General features: G+C 48.7%; 1 protein-coding gene across 2 annotated transcripts in view; it reads right to left on the bottom strand.

The window, feature by feature from the left end:
* LOC126530259 (uncharacterized) overlaps positions 1–20,260 on the bottom strand; it is an 86,660-nt gene that overhangs the window by 36,306 nt on the left and 30,094 nt on the right. For both annotated transcript variants that reach the window (XM_072288182.1, XM_072288183.1), the window contains 2 exons: positions 10,603–10,709; positions 4,639–4,871 (listed from right to left, as the gene is read on the bottom strand). In XM_072288182.1, coding sequence (XP_072144283.1) covers positions 4,639–4,871; positions 10,603–10,709 — 340 coding nt within the window. The remainder of the gene's footprint in view (positions 1–4,638; positions 4,872–10,602; positions 10,710–20,260) is intronic.

Genomic DNA, 20,260 nt, shown 5'->3' on the forward strand with positions numbered 1-20,260 from the left:
GCCCGCAGGACGGGCATGTGTAGTCGCGATACACGTCGGGTTAAACCTCGTGGAGAACGGACAGACACGGATATGTGCTGGTCTGTAGAAGTCCAGGTGAAAAGCTTGCGCCCTATTGAACTTGGGGTGAGGGGGTGGAAAGACCCTTCTAGACATGTAGAAGAATTTAATAACCTCGTTGTGGGTAGCGGGAGCGTCCCTGTGGCCGTAGGGAGGAGGGGAGTCGGCGCTCCTTACAGAGGAAGCACGGTCGGTGAGGTCACGCGCAGCCTCGTAAACCCCGTCACAAGTTTGAAGACTGATGCTGCTTTCGAAGACAGGCTTCCAATCTTTGGGTCTGACTCTCTTTTACGCGTCGAGAGTCAGACACGGAAGCCGATCACGTTGTACGTGTAAACCTCGTTGTCTTCCTGGTACCTGTTGAGCCTGTTGAAGACGATGCGTTCCATGACGTTACCAACGCAGGAGGTTAGAGAAATCGGCCTGAGGTTCTCGATGTTCGGTGCCTTGCCGGGCTTGAGAATGAGCACCGTGCAGGCCATCTTCCATTCTGCAGGAATAACGCCACTCTACCAGGATTCGTTGATCTCGTCGGTCACAAAGACGGCCGACGTGCCGTTGAGGTTGCTTAGCATTCCGTTGGTGACTACGTCCGGACCCGGCGCAGACTTGCGTTTAAGTGCGAAGATGGCCTGTCTGAAATCGGCAACGGAGAAGTCTTCGTCCAGCTCGGGGCGTGGAGGGTCTCGGTAGTCCGAGAGTTTGGTTGACGGATCTTCGTCGCGACGGACGGTCAGGTACTTCTGTATGAGTTTTGAGGCGAGTTCATCGACCGTGTGAGACTTGGTGGCTTCGTGAAGGGCCCCGGTTAACGTATGCCTCTGGCTTAACTTGCACCTTGCATTGGTCATCGATGACCTTGTTGAGCACCGAGATCTTCTTTCGGAGTCTGCGATTGAGCCTTTGACCCTTCCATCGGCGGAGCAGGGCGTTTTCGGCCTCGATCACGTGGGCGAGTCTGCTGTCCATCCGCTCGACGTCGAGATTGGTTACCACTTTCTTGGTGGCCGTGGAAGGGTCGTTCCTGACGCCTTCGCACCATTCTTCGAGAGTGGCGGGTGCCCTGGCTCTGCCAGGTTCTTCGCGAATCTTGCGAAAATGTTCGCAATCGATGAACGTGAACTCCATGGCCCTACTCCGAGACACCTTGAAGCTGATCTCGAGAATGTAGTCGTCGCTGCCGAACTCCCTGGCGGTGTTCTCTTAGCCCACGTCATCAACATTCCTGATGAAGGCGAGGTCGGGTGTCGAATCCCGGGTAACGGAGTTGCCGATGCGCGTATGAAAATCCTTGTCGGTGACCAGAGTGAGGTCCATCTCGTTGGCGTCTTGCCACAGGTGGCGCCCCTTGGTAGTGTCGTAGACGTAACCCCAGGTGCCATACGATGCGTTGAAGTCACCGACGACGACCAAGTGTCCAGGGCCGGCCAAGTCGGTCGCTTTCTTGAGGATGGTATTGAACTGCTGGCGCGAGTTCCTGTGGTTGCTGTAGATATTGAGGATGAACACGCTGTTTCTGCGCTGATTCCGCTGCGGTACGTCAAGCAGGATCTCAACCATGACCGAGGTGCAAATTCTACGCCCCCCGGGCCGGCCCGACACGGCCCTTTAGCCCTGGAGCGAAGCGGCGGAGACTAATGTTTCCTGGAGACAATTACCTGTGGTTTCACAGCGAAAGAGCTGAAAAACTGCTGCAGAGGGGCTTTTTTGTTAGAATACCCCCTGTAGTTCCATTGCCAAATGCGAAAACTCTCTTTGGCTCTATCCATTATGGCGGACCGGACGGATCACCACCTAACGGGGCAGTTACGGCTGCGCAAAGACTGGGACCTGCTGTCACCGTGCTGGTGCGATACTGAAGTCTAGCTTCCTTTAGCGCGGTGGGAACGGTTAGCGGTTATATGACGGAAGCGGATGAAGCCATTAGCACCTCAATGGCGTCGATGCGATCTGCGAGAGCCCCGAGGCCCCTGTTGGGGTTTCCGAGCGGAACCTCAATTTTGCGAACGTTATCAGGGAGGCAACTGACGCTAGCGCTGACCTGTTTGAGACTGTCTGCCAGCCCAATGAGAGTTTGCTTAATGTCGCTGACATCCGCGGACAACGCTCCCGATTCACCTGTTCGTTTGACTACTGCCCTGCGTTTGGAGGACGTCGCAGTACCGTTTACCGGAGTTGGGATTGGAGTCTCGGTGGCCCTGCCTGACGTGCCTTTACCCGACGCATTCGAAACGAGTTTTCTGATCTCTGCCATTGCGTTAACTAGCCTCTTGATCGTGTTCTTGAGGTCGTCGTTCTCTTTTCGCAAGCGATGACTTCCGCATCCCTAGCTCGCTCTGGGCGTGGGTGGTTACGAGGTGCCGGAGCAGCATCGGTATTGGCGCCTGGCTTGGGACGTGCCAGATCGTCCCAAACGAAGGTCGGCTGCTTCCCGCAACGTGTGAAGGCGGCCTGAGGTCCGGATGCTGGCTGGCTTCTGGAACCCACGCGGCCCCAGGAACCGGATCTGGACCTGAATCTGGATTGAACTCCGGATCTTGACCTCGACCTGGCCCTGGAGACGGAGCGGCTCCTGGTGCGACCCCTGGAGCGCCCACGAGAACTGGATCTCTCCCTGGACCAGGAGCGGCGGCGACCGTATCGGCGTTGAGGTGATGCTTGGCGGGCTTGATTCGCGCACTTCATGGGCGGGAATTGTTCGGTTTTAAGGGCGCGGGAGCGTTCCCCCCGTCCGCGCCTGACGAGATACGGCGTTTGAAATCTTCGCTTACACTCCTTGGCGGCGGTAAGGTGGTCGGCTCCACACAGCTTGCATTTGGGATCGCATCTATGCTGAGTGTCGACGTTTGCTTCTCCGCTTCCTCTGCAGATGGCGTCGTTGGGACAAGGGCAGACGTCGGAGCGGTGCCCGTGTTTGCCGCAGCTGTAACACACGTCCATTTGCTTGCGAAATAAAGTGCACCTGACGATAGTGCCGCCGCACGAGACAAAATTTGGCACCCGGTACCCCTCAAACAGGAGCCCCATGGTGCCGGTGTTCTTGATTCTTTTGGCGCCCAGCGCAGTGGGATTTCTCGGTTTCATGAGTTTTTTGTCGATCGACGCGGGGCCGTCGGTGACGGAGATGCTTCGGATGACACCTTTGCACGTGGAGTGGGGGGCGGCCTCGTAAGCGCTCACCTCAAAACATCGACCGGCGACGGAGATGCCCTCGATGCCCACGTAGCGTGCAGTGTTGTCCCTGTTGGGTGCGGTGATCACCATTCTATTTTGTTGAAAGTTGCGACACATCGCGTCCATGTAGCGCGACGCCGAATCGAGCCCGGCAGCCAGCCATATGGCGTCGGCGACTGCGGTAGGTCCTAACTTGCGGATACACAGGCCTCCCCTGGACCGCACGATGATCTTTGCCTCTTCCTTGGGCAGCGGAGGCATCCTGGCCCCTGGAATGATCTTACTTTTAATGAACGCGCGGTCGGCGCGGCTCCGAGCGTTGGAACCGGGGTTATGCTGAACGTCGATCGCACTGGCATTGGCTGCGTTTCTCATTCTCATTGAAGCACGTCTGGTTGCAACAAGCTGTCATCCGGACTCTTTAGTGAAGTCCTCGAGGGCTAAAAACTCCCTTTCCTACTCACACTCCTTCACAAAGTCCGTAGAAGAGCCTCCGACGAGAAGAGGCGGGCTAGCGATGCCTCGCCGCGCGAACCCTAACACGGTTAGGCTCAACACGCCGTCACGGCATAGCTGAACGAAAAACAGCAAGAAATGTCACAAAAGTCCACCCACCCATAAAATTCAGGTATCGGCGTGTTCCTCTTGACTTTACGAATCCGAAAATGTGGACAGTTTAAGGGTACACGCCAGAATAACCACTAAAAAAGCTGGCTAAAAGCAGCAGCCGAGTGAAGCACATCACATGAGGCTTAACTGTGACTTATGTTCTATTCCACTCAGCATCAAAGAAAATTAATTCGTCATTGGCACCACCCCTCTGGAACACGTCCAGTTACCCAAGTTTGCGTCAAAGATGTTCAATGAAGAGCGACACAGCTACTGGGTGGCACGTGCCCAGTGACCCATGTTCGCATCAAAGAAGTTCACTGAAGACCAGCCCAGAATGAATGGCACATACCTAGTGCACCAAGTCAGCGTCAAAGGGTTTCATCGAACAGCGATAAATATGTAGTCCCGCACCTACAGCGACCCATGTTAGTTGAAGAGGGGCAGATATGTACACAATTCTACATACTCAGTGACCCAAGGTGGCCAGATGGTTGGTTTCGAACCCCTTTTTCCTCAGCACAGCAGCCTGACGCGCTACCTATTCGACCATAGACTACCCGGTGACTCGAGTAGGCGAGAAAGCAGTTACATACATACATACATACATACATACATACATACATACATACATACATACATACATACATACATACATACATACATACATACATACATACATACATACATACATACATACGTACATACATACATACCTACATACATACATACATGCATAGCCGCATGAATGTGCGTGGTGTACCTAATAGAATGCTAAAGCATAAGAAAGCTAACCTGCTTGACTGAATGATAGCCAGCAAGGACTCGTGGCAATGCACAACCAGTTTCGGTTTGCCAGTCGTGCCACTTGTAGGTGCCATGTAGCAGATCTGGTTTTCTCGATACTCGGGAGGCGGTGGCATTGGGCCTCCTTCATCGTGGCCCTTCGTGAGCAGCTCATTCCATGTGATTACGGTGTTCGTTGCGCCGACCGTATTATGCGCCGTTTCGTCCAGTGCTATGATGTGCTGCAATTCAATCAACAGACGAATGTTGAGAATGCGTTTGTCACGAAGCATGGGTTGATAAATTTGTGCCTCGTAGCGCAGGAAATCTATTGAAAATTATAGGGATGTAACTTGCAGCTATAAGATGGGAAGGAGGGGGCAGGCAAGGAAAGCTTAACAAGGTCCGATATTACAGCTTCTTAACCATGTATTAAAACAGCTTGATAAGGCAACTTTGTAACAGCATCTCCTGAAGCCTTTAAACGTCCACTTTAAAATGTTGGCTTACAAGCAACGTGAGTTAGCACAATTTTGTGTCACCATTATGTTTTAGCAAGAATTTGCTAAAACTGGAGAGTTCTGTAACAAACAGGTTGGCTGTAAAATATTGATGTGTTCGTACTTCAAAACTATACGTGACATCTATTTTGATTGATTGATTTATTGGTTCATGAGGCTTAATGTTCCAAAGCGGCATCAATTTTTTCCGCTTTAGGCACCCTAAAGTGCTGATTCCAATAATATACTGGCCATGTGGCCTCTGACGACGAAATATTACGTTTGCTCAGAGCCTCGTTAGAAATCTAATGCAGACTTGGCTTATTACAGCTGCATGGAAATGAAAATACACGTGCTTCGCTGTCCGGCTGTAAAAAACTGTACCTTCGTTACCATTCGCGTCAACAGTATCATTTAACGTAGAGGAAACCCACGCTGGCCAGGAGGCGCTGCAGTATTTCTTTATTTAAATATTTATTTATCCATTCATTTATACCGCCACCTGATACCAGATCAAAGCAGGGTGGACATGCATAAATATATATACAACCATGTAAACACATACAAAATCATAAGTGCTTTACTCAAGTATGCTGACCTCATTCTATGAAGAAGCGACGAAAATGGCACGGTATCGTCAACTCTGAAATAGGCGCACTTGCATCTGTGCTTGGTAGCGCCCGACGCACCCAGCTCAAGCTCTTTTTGTGGCAACGCGCGTTCCGAGGAACGCATGATCTCTGGCGTTCAAGCACGCCGGCGCTTGAACCCTGCAAAATTACAGTTCTTTTACATATAGATAAGCTGCAGCTGCCGCTTCCCCGCCACTGCAGCTTATACAACTGCGATTGTTACCGAAAAACGCTTGAGGATGTGGATGCAGGGAGGCGAACGCCACCTGATGGGGCTGCAAGGAACCGAGCGGCGGACACGGCGTGTGCCTTCCGTTGTGATTGGTTGAGTTTCCGGTCGACGGAGACAAAGAAATCTCGAGATCCTAGTCACATACAGTTTGACTGTGAAAATCGGAATGCAAGACAGATAAAAGAACAGGAGGGGTGCTGTGTCAATCAGGCTGCAAACCCGCCTCAGTGTGACTAGTTAAGTTGCCGCAACCATCGCCTTTTACGAGCCGTCTAGTCTGAAGGACTTGCCAACAGCGGCTCCTTGCGCAAAAGGTGTAAACAGGCGGCAGCAAAAGCAACTTGTTTTGCGGTTGCAGCAACGTCGTTCCAGCACTATGGCTATCTTCGCAAGCTACAAAGTGGTTAATTCCGTAGTCAAAAGACTGTTTTATACTTAGGACGGCTTAACCCTTTGCGTTCTTGCATAAACTAGGAACTGCTAATGATCTCAACAGAGACTGCGGTTCGTTGTACGCTCGGCAAGCGCTTGTAAGTCAAGCGGAGAGGCTGGAGAGGACTGCGCACCACTGCCTATTGGACTTCCCTAATCGAAGTTATTACCCTGGCTGAATGAATTGGAAATTGGAGAAAAAAATACTGATCTCTTTCAAAGGAATTGGTCATAACGCGAACCTGAAACGTGTATTCTTAGAAGCAAATTTACAGATGCAACTTCATAAATTTGCAATGTTTTTATTACTGCGGCAGTCTTAGACGACTCATGGGTCGAAAAATCCGACTACCGTGCGGCGTTATGGCATCAGATTTCAAGTGACCAGTGAGCATGCACAAAACATTTCGGCACCATCATCAGACTGCACAGATATGTAGTGCCGAATGCCACAGGCTCCGGTGCTTACGGTCAAGACCAAGATAGTACGAGCTACCCGCTAGTACAATCTAGAAAAAAAATTCAAGTGACATCTTAAACACTAAATTGTATAAGTGATTAGCGGTGATACGCTTAAATGTGAATCTATGGTAAATTACGTGAATGATTAGGTAATTTAAGTGAAGTAATGCAGTAATGACATTAAAAGGTACTAGAGGTGATACATTTAAATATGTATTGAATGGTGTTAAATGTGAATCTAAGGTAAGTTATGTGGATGAGACGGCTAATTAGGTGAAGTAAAGTGAAATAATGTGGATCAAATGTAAGTTTATGCGAATCTAGGGCGAAAAAAGTGAATCAAATGCCAATTATGTGTCTTCCCATGTCTACCGCGACCTCTCACATGGTCTCTACGTGTACATTCCGTTAGGAGCGTCATGAAAAAAACTCAGAGCCAGTTCACTGCGTGAAGGTTTATGATCACCGGAGCTGTATATATAATCATAAATATGTTGATAATAGATATGTTGATTGAAAATAAAAGACACATAGCACAATCACTTTCGTTTTTTCACGTTTTTTTTTGTTTTAATAAAGTGGAAACTGAAAGTTTTTCTTAATTTTTAACCCTTTTTTGTTTGCTTTCTCGGAATTATTTTTTTGTCTCCAAGGTGACCATCGCTTTATGATCACTGTGATATACGGCCAGTGGCTCTGTGGCGCCACTGGAAATGTTCTTGGCCAATGTGACGTCTATACACGAATCATCATGCATCGCGGTCATACAAATGTTTGTGTAACATGAAATACCGAACCCTTCCAAGAGAAACGCCTCGAACCACTATCCGTCTGGCCGAGACGCATCTATGTTGAAGTCACACACAATTACGATGGATGTGGAGTCGGTAGGGGTTATCCAGCTCAATGTGCATATGGTTGGCGTTTGCGGCACGGTCTTCGTCCGTATTACGGGCCGCCCACCATTACCAGGCACATTCCCGCTCCTGTTCACGATGATTTCGTAGGCGCGCTGTTCTTCTGAAGACCTCACCGCACGCGGCCTACCCGTTGCACGAGTGGGAAGGAGCTTGAGGAGATCAGGTTACGTGGTTTGCCTATAGAGCTCGTAACGTCAAACTACAATCTATACTAAACGGTGTATATTCCGCTTCTACTTTTTTTTTTATTACGATATTTTTTATCACAACACGTTATCGTACTTCTCGCGATCAGATGCAGCTGGGGCATACCTGGTTATACGCTTTTGCTTTATGCTTTAGCTCCTTTAGCTCTGGGGTGGCCGCCGTCTTTTTTGCCTACGCAGACAAACCGCCAGAACCTAGGGTACACCAGCTCCGCTGTAAAAACCCGTGCGATGAAGTGGCGCCTCGTATAAAACGTGGCACGGAAGGTGTGCTCCAGTTTGTCTCATCCTACTGAACGAGCTGTGTCGCGTGATGGAAAGCACGTCCTCGGAGGACGAACTACTTAAACCTACAGGAAAAAAAGAGAAGTAATGAGATACCAAGTAACAGGAAGTGACATCGCAACTGAATGAGGAAGTCAAAGTAACTTAATAAATGTCTCGTAAGCGCGCAGGCTTTCACCTTCATTCTCGATCCTTAGCGTATGCTAAAATGTCTGTAAACTTTTAATTACAGTTTCCCTCGAGGTGCGAAGCAATGGCAGCGATAGTAAGCGCGCGAGGCCTGTGTTGCTTCGCCGCGTAAACAGCTCCCCGGAGGCTACCAGGCGTGTTACGTATATCCGAGGCGACAGTAATTGCGTATGCGGCGAAACTACGTCCTTAGAGCTCTGGGGGCCACGCACACGCGCGCCCCAATACTCGTCATCGAAAAGTAAGAATACGCGCATTCAGCGAGTGCGATTATCGAGTGGCATTTCTGGACTAAGAGCATGCGACCATGTAAATAAATATAAATAAGTGCGGCGAAAAAAAAGCGACCTTAGCGGTACAGGCGCACCGTCTCCCTCCGCCCTGCACTTTCCAACCACTCCTCCCAACCCCCCATCCTTCCGCGAGCAGTCCCTCCCTCCGCCATTAATGTCATCCTACCGTTATTTGACCGTCGCCGCTTTCAGCTCCCACCACCTGACAAAGTTGCGTCGTGACTCCTGAATGACAGACGGATGTAACTGTAGATGCAGCTCAGTAGTGCGTGTTGCTAGGACAATTAGTTCTAGTGAACTATTTCAGGCCATGGAGTCCTATGGCCAATAAGCTATATGGCCACATAAGTGGCTATAGGTTTTATAGTCTACCCGCCGCGGAGGCTTAGCGGCTGTACAGTTGCGCTGCTCTGCACAAGGGGGGGGGAGGCGGGGACCGCATTTCCCTGTGGGCGGAATTGAAAGGTGCCCGTGTCCCGTGCATTGGGGGCACGATAATGATGAACTGGTGGTCAGGACCAAGTCGTAGTCCCTCACTACGGCGTGCCTCATTATCCAATCGTAGTTTTCGCGCGCAAAGCCCCAGAATCAGTTTTATGCTTTTCCCGAGTACTACGGGTCGCACTTCTTGCACATATTTGCCTGTGGCATATTTTAGTGTATCATCGTTCTTTCAAGATGTATATTTCCTGTCCACAGTTCACCTCATTAGCCATTGCCGTAATTTTATTACATACTAGATTTACCGTTTCTTTAGGCCCCTTTACAGCCAAGTCACACCTACTTCTCGGAATTCATCGCGCCACTGCAAACGGATAATCACTGGTCTGGTGCTCTTTGGCTGTATTTCGTTTTTGTGCCATAACACAGTACATTCACCATCATCGTTGCAGAATACTGCGATTAGATCCTATCTTGCGTGAATTTCATTGTAAGACTCGTTCGCTTTGAGCAACATTAGCACGAGGTTCCCTAATAACTTCTTTAAAGCCAAAAATCTTATCTGCAAATCCACCTCTAAATTTAAAAGCGTTGAGAGAACATTTGTAAAAGAAGCACTGAGTTATATTTCAAATAAATTAAAATGGATTATAAGAGTCTTTTCGACGGCTAATTATCAGCCAGATAAACATAAACTTTATTTTCGAGCTCCAGGAATTTAACGTAATGATGATTGCGTGGAGTCGGCACATGGGACAGACTTTTCGCTGGAGTTCGGCAGAGCACACTTTCATGCTAAAAGATTCCTTTCAATTCGAAGCTCCAGGCACTCCATAATGACAATACCCTATCAAACTGAATTGAACAAGTAGCATACGAATAATAATTCAATAGGCATTTCAGGCTAGCATTTGAGAGGTATAATTTCACTTTCTTGCCATATTAGCACGATTTTGCTTACATCATGACTTTATGTTGCTTAAAAAAAGGGACGTACGAAAGCAAGAATGTTCGTTGTCAAAATTCGTAGCGACATAGTTGTTCCTATGACTGTTAATAAATCGTGTTCTTCGCAAATATATTTTTTGTTTGGCGAGGAAATGCACACAGGGTTTATAAATAATAATCAATCAGTGAAACGCACTTCGTGTTTCCCTTTAGCGCCTCTTTATTAAATTTTGACATTGTTTTCAAAAGTTCGACCAACCACCACCCATCTTCCTTAATGTTTATTGTGGGGATGACACAATTGATTTTACCTCTCTGCTTCGATATGGAGTTTTACCTTCTGTACAAAAACTTTTTTATGGAAGATCCAAGCAACAATTATAAGCAGAGATGGAAAAGATAGTTCAACGTGACCAGTATTTTTGGCGCATACCTTTATAGAAACGAGTCTTCGCTGCAGTTCGAGAGCCTCTTGGACCCTGTCTGGCTCACAGCAGACAGAAACCAGCGACAGGGTTTGCATTGCGTCAGCCAGGACATCTGCATTGGCGCATAATTCACTGTCGATGAGAACATTCGTTGTGGGCGTAGGCTGTTGGCGAACACCAGAATAACGGCGAAATATGCGCATGCATTTAGGATCTTAAGAAAAGAAAAAGCCACTCGAAACAATCTGTTGTTCGGAACTAAATCTTATCAGTCGTGCCAGGAAATCATTCTGAGCAATGATTCATCCCTGTTGAAGCGTGACATATCCAGCAAGAAATTTAAGCAGGAACGTTGTTCATTGACTTTACCAGAGTTCATCCTTGCCTCCAATTTTTGAAGTGAAAGCTTTGAAACAGGCAAGAGTGGCGTCCTATTATCAGCTTCAGTGGCGTCCTAACGCCACTGAAAGGGCATCACGTGCTCAGCGCCTTCGGTAATGAGTGCAGATATAAGGAAAAGAATTAGCGCGTAAAGGCTCATGTGACGAGCTTTGCGACAGCATGGCGCCGGTACTACACGCTTTGAAGAAGACTGTTTGCTGCGGCAAGCCACTGTGGAGCCATCTTAGATACACTCGGTGACGGCAGCTACCCCCGACATTTTGGTGTACACCTTTACGTCCTTTTTTTACTTCTTCTTTCTCATCCTGTTCTTTTTATCCTAATGCGAATAACACGCAATGTATGACTAAGACAATGTGACACGATAAACTGGAAGCGACAAGTATAACTTGTTATCGCTAGTAAAATTATGGGAGTTTACACTTTTTCAGGTACATATGACGTACGAGAGGCTTCAGACAAGAGGCTTTGCGAACCAGTGCAAAAACTGCGGAAACACTACTAGCGGAACTCAACACGCATCGAAAGAGCAAATAGCGCAGAATTTTTTGAAAGACACAGGATCATTCTACTATGATGTGTCTCAAAGCTCGTAAATAGCATTTCGGGTGGTACACTCAACTATCTCTCACTACATTCACTACCATCGGCCCCAACTATGGGGTTGGGGGTTGGGGCAAGTCCGGGGCCTGAGCCCCCTTCGACGTTTTCCGTAAGAGTGGCGATGCGGAATCCTCTAACCCCCCGCCCCCCCACTCCCAGGATGTGAGAACCACAGTTCTGTTACCCACATCATTTGAGGTTTCTTTTGAGTTGCCTCTGTCTTTTCAGTTACAATTTTATTGTGGCTAAACGCTTACTGCATCATTGTCGGTGCGACGTGCACAGCTTTTAACTGATACTTTCGCTTTTTTCTGCGAATCCTGACAGTAAGTTCACTAGCACATTAGAAGCACCAGCGGCGGCTATCTCCTCCGCATTTTCTCACTTCAAGTTTTTAATTTTCACCCTGAACATCAGGCGCCAACACAATATATTTACATATATACATAGGACAAAGTTTATTATATTTTTGCAGAGAAGGAGGTAGCCGCCTAACATTTATTTTTAATGGTATGGATAGCATTTGCCTAGAGAATGGATATGTTGTACGTATGTGTATAGGTGCTGTATGTGCACCTCGCTTCAAATTGCTTTGCGGGCCTTTTCAAATCCTGAATGAAGAAAGCCTGCAGACTTCAGTGACCTCTTCGTTAGAGTCGTTTATCAAAGGCGCGTGAAATGCACGTAAGTTATGTGTCACAGTATTGGTTCTGTACATTAGGCAGTGCATGCTAACCACTAATCACAAAAAAGACCTCTTATAAAAATTTGCAGCATTTATTAGGAATGGAAATATCGCTACTTGCATGCAGGGGTCATAAATATATATATAATTCCCTGAACAACCGAAATGAAGCCAAGCCGGATTTACTCAAAATCAGAATCAATAGCAGTCATGCGCAGCAGCGTTCTGCTAGGACTCACAGTAGAAGCAATATTAGCGAGAGTGAAGTATAAGACATTTACACGAATAATAATTCTTACCGTATAAATGCGTGCAAGTGCCGAACCCCCAACTTGACAGGAACATTAAACAGAGATCCAACCGAGAAGCAATCGCATTCGGTGCGCTAATTCTGATCACGCTAAACAGGGAATTTTCCCGCGCAGCGCACTTTTGCGTGTCGCTATTAGATGGCGAGAGGAGGCGATCGCTGAGGATTGCGGCGGATTTCGTACACGTAGCGGAATAAATTTTGGTCGAATGGCTCTGTTTCATGTAAGGCTCTTCAAAGTTTTGCCAGGAAGGTGCGGCCCTTACACGACTTTATACGTTAGTTATATCGGCCATATAAATTGTAGTAAACGTGCTCTTACTCATTAAAATAACAAGCATAGTGAAATGCACGGACCATGTAAACTTGTGTATATCTGATTGGATGACTACGAGCACTCGCTGTCACAATGCTGGCATTACGAAGAACGGCGCTTTGCAGAGCCGCGATATTCACCGCGATTCCGCAAATTGGGTTCTTCATCTGCCGTGCTCACTATAGTACGGGCTCTGTCAGGAATCTCCAATTACCACTCTCTCTGAACTTAGACTATGCTATCTGCAACACTAGGGGTACGAAAAGACAGCCCGGGAATGAAGACAGCGCGCATGAAGTTAGCAGTCATCCCTGCTCACCCTGTATCATTGCACCCGCCAATGATTACCAAGAACTAGATACGGCCCGCGGGCCGCGTAAGCGTCAGCCGTGCACAGGCATTCGCAGCTACGACAAGGATAGAGGAGAACACGCACACTCTCCTTCCCAAGAGCGCGTTTGATCACGTGACCTCCACTAATCAGTATACTGAGCGCGTGGGAAGATAAATCCCATCAAGCCTTCGATTTATGTATGCTCACTGTTACGTGCTTTTTCTCGCACCCACAATGTATCAGTCGCTCTTTCATATGGCATGAGGACTTTGTACGGAATATCACGGCGACGACGAGAAATAAAACGAGAAATTGAAAGCAGGCGTCGAGCTCGATCGCTTCTACTGTGGTTGCGGACGTCGCAATCTGCACCGGCTACAAACACACCCGGAGCACCCACGACAAAGCCAACAGTGGGAGTATCGCTTATGAGTACTTCGCCAGAACACGTCTGATGCTGAGAAGGAAACGTATTTTTCCACCGTATAAGCACTGGGGGAAACATAACACCAGGTGCGCGGGGACACAGTGCATGCGAAGGGTCCAGCCGTCTCGTATCGCAGGCTGGAACCCGGCGCGGATTACCTCTAAGATAAAGTGCGCTACCCGCGTGTGCAGTGCTCTTCATGGCTCAGGTACAGCCAAGCGCAGTCACACACAAACTTGGAGAAACCGCGCACTGAACTGTCTGATCCGGCGTAGCTATCTGAATGTGATTCCACGTAATTGACTTATTCGGAAAATTGTTCGCTCTCGTTCTGATGGAGGGGCGCACTTTCATGAAGGGTGCGTGGCAATAGGTCTTGCTAGAAGAAAGAATTTGGAAACTATCGCATAACTCTGACCCGTTTTGTACCAGGGCGCAAGTTTTGGAGGGTATATATGGTCTTTCTACAGTAAGACATACATGAGGTATTCAGTTGCCAAGAGTTATCACGCGCTAATGCGAGGCCAAGAGGCACTGAGGGATGCTTCAGGTAAGTGAGGCAAACTTCAAGCAAACCACCCGGCTTAGAAAACAATACGTTTGGCTGCGCTATTTTATAAAACTCACTAGTCAATGCTTTGCATTTTCCTTATTTATTTTGTTTCGTCATATGCTATATCAGCTGCTTAATAACGCAATACACGCTGTCTCTACTTGCTGTCGTGCCCTTTCACACTTTTGAATAGATCGAAGGAAGAGGAAGAAGTGCCCAGAGCTCACTGGGGCTCTGGGTCTCTTGCTGTTATGCAATTTTTTACGTTTTTGCCATTTTAGTGAGCGTCCCTTCATGAAAGATGAGCAAGAAGATGTTCCCACGACCACCTGAACAAGGTCAGTCGTCTGCTTCATCACTCACTTTTGGACGACGTGCCTATGGAAGCTCGGACCAGCTCGATTCTTGGGTGAGATCAACGGCAGAAGCCACGGACTCTGACGGCGAGTACACCGTAGTCATGGGCTGCAGTATGAAGAAGATGTGCCATATGTCGACTGAGACGACTTCATCGGATCAGAGTGAGCAGGAATCCTTCATGGTTTCTTACGTGCCACTATCGACGTCACATAGCATGAACTCCCTGAGCAGGCAGTTTCTAACCGAATATTTTGAAAGTGTGGCCCCTGGGCAAAACAGCGTGGTCAAGATCAACGCTTGCAAGAACATCCTGACAATATATGTGAAAAATTCCGCAATACTGGAGAAGTTTAAGACCATTCCACAGTTAACTGCAATCCCCGTCCACTCATTTATTACTTATGGGAAGGAGAGAACGACTGGTGAGATTTCCGTCGTGGAGCTTGACATCAAGCATGTGGACCTCAAAGGTCTTTGAGGTAATCGGTGCGTATTCTTGAGATTCACCGCTTGGGGAACTCCCGATGTATGTAGTTAATATTTTCTTCTTCGGCATTACCAGCATCTGTCAAAGCGGGCTACGTGATACACCGTGTACGACCATTCGTTCCGAGGCTCGTTCAGTGCCGGAAATGTCTAAAGATAGGACACATGAGCGCTGTTTGCAGAAGTGAAGCCACCTGCTCGCGTTGCGTTGGAAAGCATAATACCACCTTCTGGGATGCGTCTTCATTTAAATGTTCCAACTGTACTGGCTGTCACGAAGCGACTTCGAAGGAATGCCCAAAGATGAAACAAGAAGTGCGTATTCTTCGAATGATGGCAAGAGACCAATCCTCATGTAAAGAAGCTGCTCAATCTGTTCGCCAAAGTGACCAACGATCGCGAAAGAAGCGCCACCAACCCATTTCAGAAGAAGTGCATAGCGGGGCACGGGCGCCACGACCACCTCTGCCTGTACGCGCATCGAGGACGGTAACGGCGCCTACTGCTAATTCAAGATCGATGACACAACGCGGCAAACATTCACCTCCACCGGCTGACAAATACACGGAATGGGCTTTGCTGCCCTCTTGGTCCACGGCCACCCCAGCGGGCCCTAGTGGTCCTCTGCGCCATGAAGCCAAGAATGATACGGCCAATGAAACCCGTGGCACTACGGGCAAGCAAGGCGATGTACACAATGAGATGGAGAGTGTGCAGGAAATGCTGAAGCACCTGGTGGAGTCAATGCGTGTGATTCTCGTTGGTCTCCCGAATCCGGCCGCTAAACGTGCCTTGCAGGTGGTCGCCGTGCTGGAGCCGCTTATTGCAGCTCTTTACATGCTATAAAGCTTTTGTTTGGCGCTTGTGCTGCTCACGCAGGGGAGGCCCACACACCAGCTTCGTCCTAGCGCCTTTAAGTTTACTTGAATTGGTAACTACTGACTATATGCGGGACCAGATAGTGGATTCATGAATGAGCTTTCTGAATGTTTATTATCAAAATGTTGAACTTGCTTTCACTGTTGCACATCCCTCTTTCTATGTAATTATCATCCCTCGTCACACCTTTATGTCCCTGTTTCCCCTCCTCCTGTGAAGAGTAGCAGGCTAAAGCGCGTTAGCTCAGGCCGACCTCTCTGCCTTCATTCAAAGAAATTATCTCGCTCTCTTTCCCTTTTTTGAAATATCGCTGTCCTAAACCTTATTGATTAATTTGTTAATATGGTTGTTTATTTGTGCGCTTGATAATTTATTACCCTATAATCCTCTCGTAAGCACCGGAAAAAAAAAACAAGGGTATGATCCTTTATGCTAGTGCCGGGAAATTAATGAAATCAATGGCAAAGGACCTGCTTTGAGGCCTAATAAAACTATTGCGCGTTATGGAGTCACATTGCTTCGTACTAATAATTCTAGTCGGAAGTTGTGTCCAGAACATTTACTATTATGTAATTTTTTAAATACGTTGTGTCATCTTCTCAAATGACCTTTCGTGAGGAAAATATTTCTTGATTGTATCTATGAGCATTAAAGCTTTCAAAAGGCATACATGACTTTTATCACTGATGTGTATTTGTGTGACCTAATACTAACCAAACGCACTAGAACTACTGAGTGTTGGGCGTGTTGGTTCTCCACACTTGTGGAAGATTGGCGCAAACGAACAGGGTCGAGAAAGAAAACACGGACAAGCGCATAATGCGTTCGTGCACGTTTTCCTGTCTCGTCTCTCCGCTATGAAACAGACGCTGTGAAACTGACGAGCCTCCTACTATGAGGTCTTGTAACTGCTCTTATAAGGCCGTCACCTCAGTTAACAATTCTTGCGTAACGGCACTCCACAAGATCATCGCAAAGACGGACAACGCTTTCCGCCTCGTTCGCAGAAATGCAAACCGGCACCGAGGCATGAATGAAAACAATCTCCTCAGGCTGATCAATGCCTTCGTACTATGTCAGTTCACGTACACAATTTCTATGCACAAATGGTTCAGAGCGGAGTGCCACAAGCTCAATGCTCTCATCCGCAAAGTAGTCAAGAGGCCTGTCGGGCTACCCATCAGGACGCATACCAAGGATCTACTCAAGCTGGGGCTGCATATTACTGCCGACGAGATTGCCGCAGACCAAGAACGCGCGCAACTCAGTCGCCTGAGCACCACAGCGGAAGGTAAACGCATCCTGGAAGAGTTGGGTTACCGCCCTGCGGGATTTCCAATTGTCAGTATCCCGATCACTAGGTGCATTCGAGACAAATTCGAAGTCCATCCCACCCATCTGACCATCCCGTCCACAACGAGGGCCGACGGAAGGCCAGACCAGCAGCTATCCTCAAAGAGATCAAGCAACGAGACATTAGAACAAGCTTTGTCGAAGCCACGAAGTACAGCGGTGGGAAGACCTTGGCCGTCGTTGTGGTCGAGTCCATCGGCAAGATTTCCAATAGCGCCTCCATTCGCACTTCAGACCCCGGAGTCGCTGAGCAAGCCGCGTTCAGCCTCGCCCTGCTAGGTGGTCGTGGGTCCGAGATCCTTATCTATTTGATAACGGCAGCTAGGGCTTTTCAAGAGGGTTGCATCGCCAAGCAAACTGCTCGTCTTCTTAGCAGCTCCAGTCCATATGCTCTCACTCATCATTGGATCCACTGGCTTCCCGCTCATGTAGGGTCGGTCGACGGTGCTGCCCCGAACTTCAATGAGTCTGCTCACGAGGCTGCCCCTGACTTCACCGACCGCGCTTCCTCTGAAAGGATCGCCGACTCCCCTGCTCCCTACGGCCACAGGGACGCTCCCGCTACTCACAACGAGATTATTAAATTCTTCTACACGTCTAGAAGGGTCTTTCCACCCCCTCACCCCAAGTTGAATAGGGCGCAAGCTTTTCGCTTAGACTTCTACAGACCAGCACATATCCGTGTCTGTCCGTTCTCCACGAGGCTTACGCCGACCTGTATCGCGACGACGCATGCCCGTCCTGCGGGCAGACCTCCACTCTAGCGCACATGCTCTGGTAGTGCGGGTGGACATAACACATGTCGATCAAGGAAGACTGGAACTCGTTTCTGCATAGCCCCACTCTAGAAAATCAAATGCTGGCTGTCCGGCGTGGCCGCGACCGATCCGGTGGGCAAGACCTGCCAGTCGTGACGTGGGACTAGCCGGGTGCGCGACGATTTCGTAACGTAATGTTGTTACGCAGGTAGACGCAGACGAAAAGCTATATACAAGTATATTTATAAGGAATAACGCCGCAAGTGGTAGGGCTCTGTGTATCGTGAAAGGAGCTTCTCTGAAATTCCGACGTGACGAGAGGGCGACCACAGGAGCACGAGCGCACCAGGCGAAAACTTACGTCACGGTGGCGAGCGTTGTACTGAGGCGGCTGACTGGTTTGCGAGGCCTTCAGTTGAGCACGGGCAAGCTGGCGTGCATGGTGTGCGAGGGCGATGGCATCTTGCGCATACTCGCTAGTTGAGATCGCAGCAGCAGGAAGTGCCGTGTCAAGGGGCAAGGTCGGTTCGCGACCGCACAGAGGATAAAACCGAGAAAATCCAGCGGTGTCGTGCCGGTAAGAATTACACGCAAATATGACGTAAGGAAGGGCAATGGCCCAGTCGTGGTGGTCCTCGGAAACGTACATGGACAGCTTATCGGTAAGAATACCGTTTAAGCACTCTGTCAGGCCATTGTTTTTAGGATGGTATGAGGTATGTGTTGAGTGGAGCAGGAACGCACAATGTCGGCGATATCTTCTGAGAGGTACAACGATTTCCCCGTTTTACTTCTCCTTGCTCTTTTCTGAGGTCTTTTCCTCCACGTCTACTGGCTCCTGTCGTCTAATTTACGAACTCTTTTTGAATGGAAATGGTTTCCGCGGTCCATTTCGACTGTCCCGATTTCCGTCCTCGGCGTTCAGCTTTCTACGCGTTGCGTACTCTTCGGCTAATTCAGCAGCCCTTTCCACAGTGTTTACGTTTCCTGTCTTGCACCCACAGCTTAACAGATTGTGGGATGCTTTTGTAAAACTGCTCTAGACCCATGCATTCAATAATCATGCCTCTGCTCTCATATGCTTCCGCGCTTTTCAACCATTCGACAAGGTTTGCGTTTAAGCCATATGCAAACCCCGGATATCTCTCGCTATCCTTCATGCGCGTGCTTCTAAACCTTTGCCGAAAAGCTCAGGCTGAAAAGCGGTACTTCTTCAAAAGACTAGTTTTAACCTTTGCATAATCATATGCATCCTGCGCACTAAGTCTGGCGATTACTTCTGCAGCCTCACAGGGCATCATAAACAGCAACCGTTGTGACCATGTACTCGGAGAAGAAGTTCATCTTCTCGCAAGTCCTTTCAAAATTTCCCAGGAACAAGCCTATGTCGTTCCCGAACTCAAATTGCTTTAACAGCATGCCAATGCGGTATAATTATTAATCACATGATCGTCCCAGAGCCCCTTTACTTCTTTGAGACAGCCAGTGGCGTAGCTAGGTTGTCTGGCACCCGGGGCCCATAGGTCTTCTGTCACCCCCCCCCCCCCCCCCCCCGCCCGGCTGTAGTCGAGGAAGGCGAGGATATCGACAATTTCCGGGTTTCAGCACCAGTACAGCCGCCTTCGATACCGCGCAAGTCCCCTGGATCCCCCTTTCCTTCGCTTTCTTTCCCAGAGATCGCGAATGCAGCAGGTATTGGCGGCGAGGAGTTAGGCAGTCGCCATCTATCGGAAGCGCCTCGCTGGCATAGTATGAAGGATCACGCGGCGCGCTTCTTATAGGTTTTGCTTTCAGCGCTCACTGAAAACACCACGCGCGAGCTCTCCCGGACATTTCTGTAAGTACTTTCGAAGCGAGAGAAGGTTTTTACTGTCTAAATTATAATCTTGGGCTAACTGAAAGCACCGAATGGTTTACAGACGCTATCTCTTTACCGAATACGTACAGTGAACGCCACTGTGCGCGGTCGCCGCGATGGAGTCTCCCGAACCGGCTTCTTGCGTGAAAGGTAGGCAAACGCTGAGAGCGAACTATGTGAAATATGTTCTTAGTGTTTGTATTGAGAAGAGGTTTATTGTCGGCTCCTAAGGCAAAAGCGCAGCGACCGGGAACGGCGAGACAGCCCGAAGCACTGTCCAAAAAAAGGCGACAGTAATCAACAGCGCGAGCGGAGCCGAGCCGCGCGTTGGCGATGTGT

This window comes from Dermacentor andersoni, chromosome 5, assembly GCF_023375885.2.
Source record: "Dermacentor andersoni chromosome 5, qqDerAnde1_hic_scaffold, whole genome shotgun sequence".
In the NCBI taxonomy this organism is placed as follows: Eukaryota; Metazoa; Arthropoda; class Arachnida; order Ixodida; family Ixodidae; genus Dermacentor; species Dermacentor andersoni.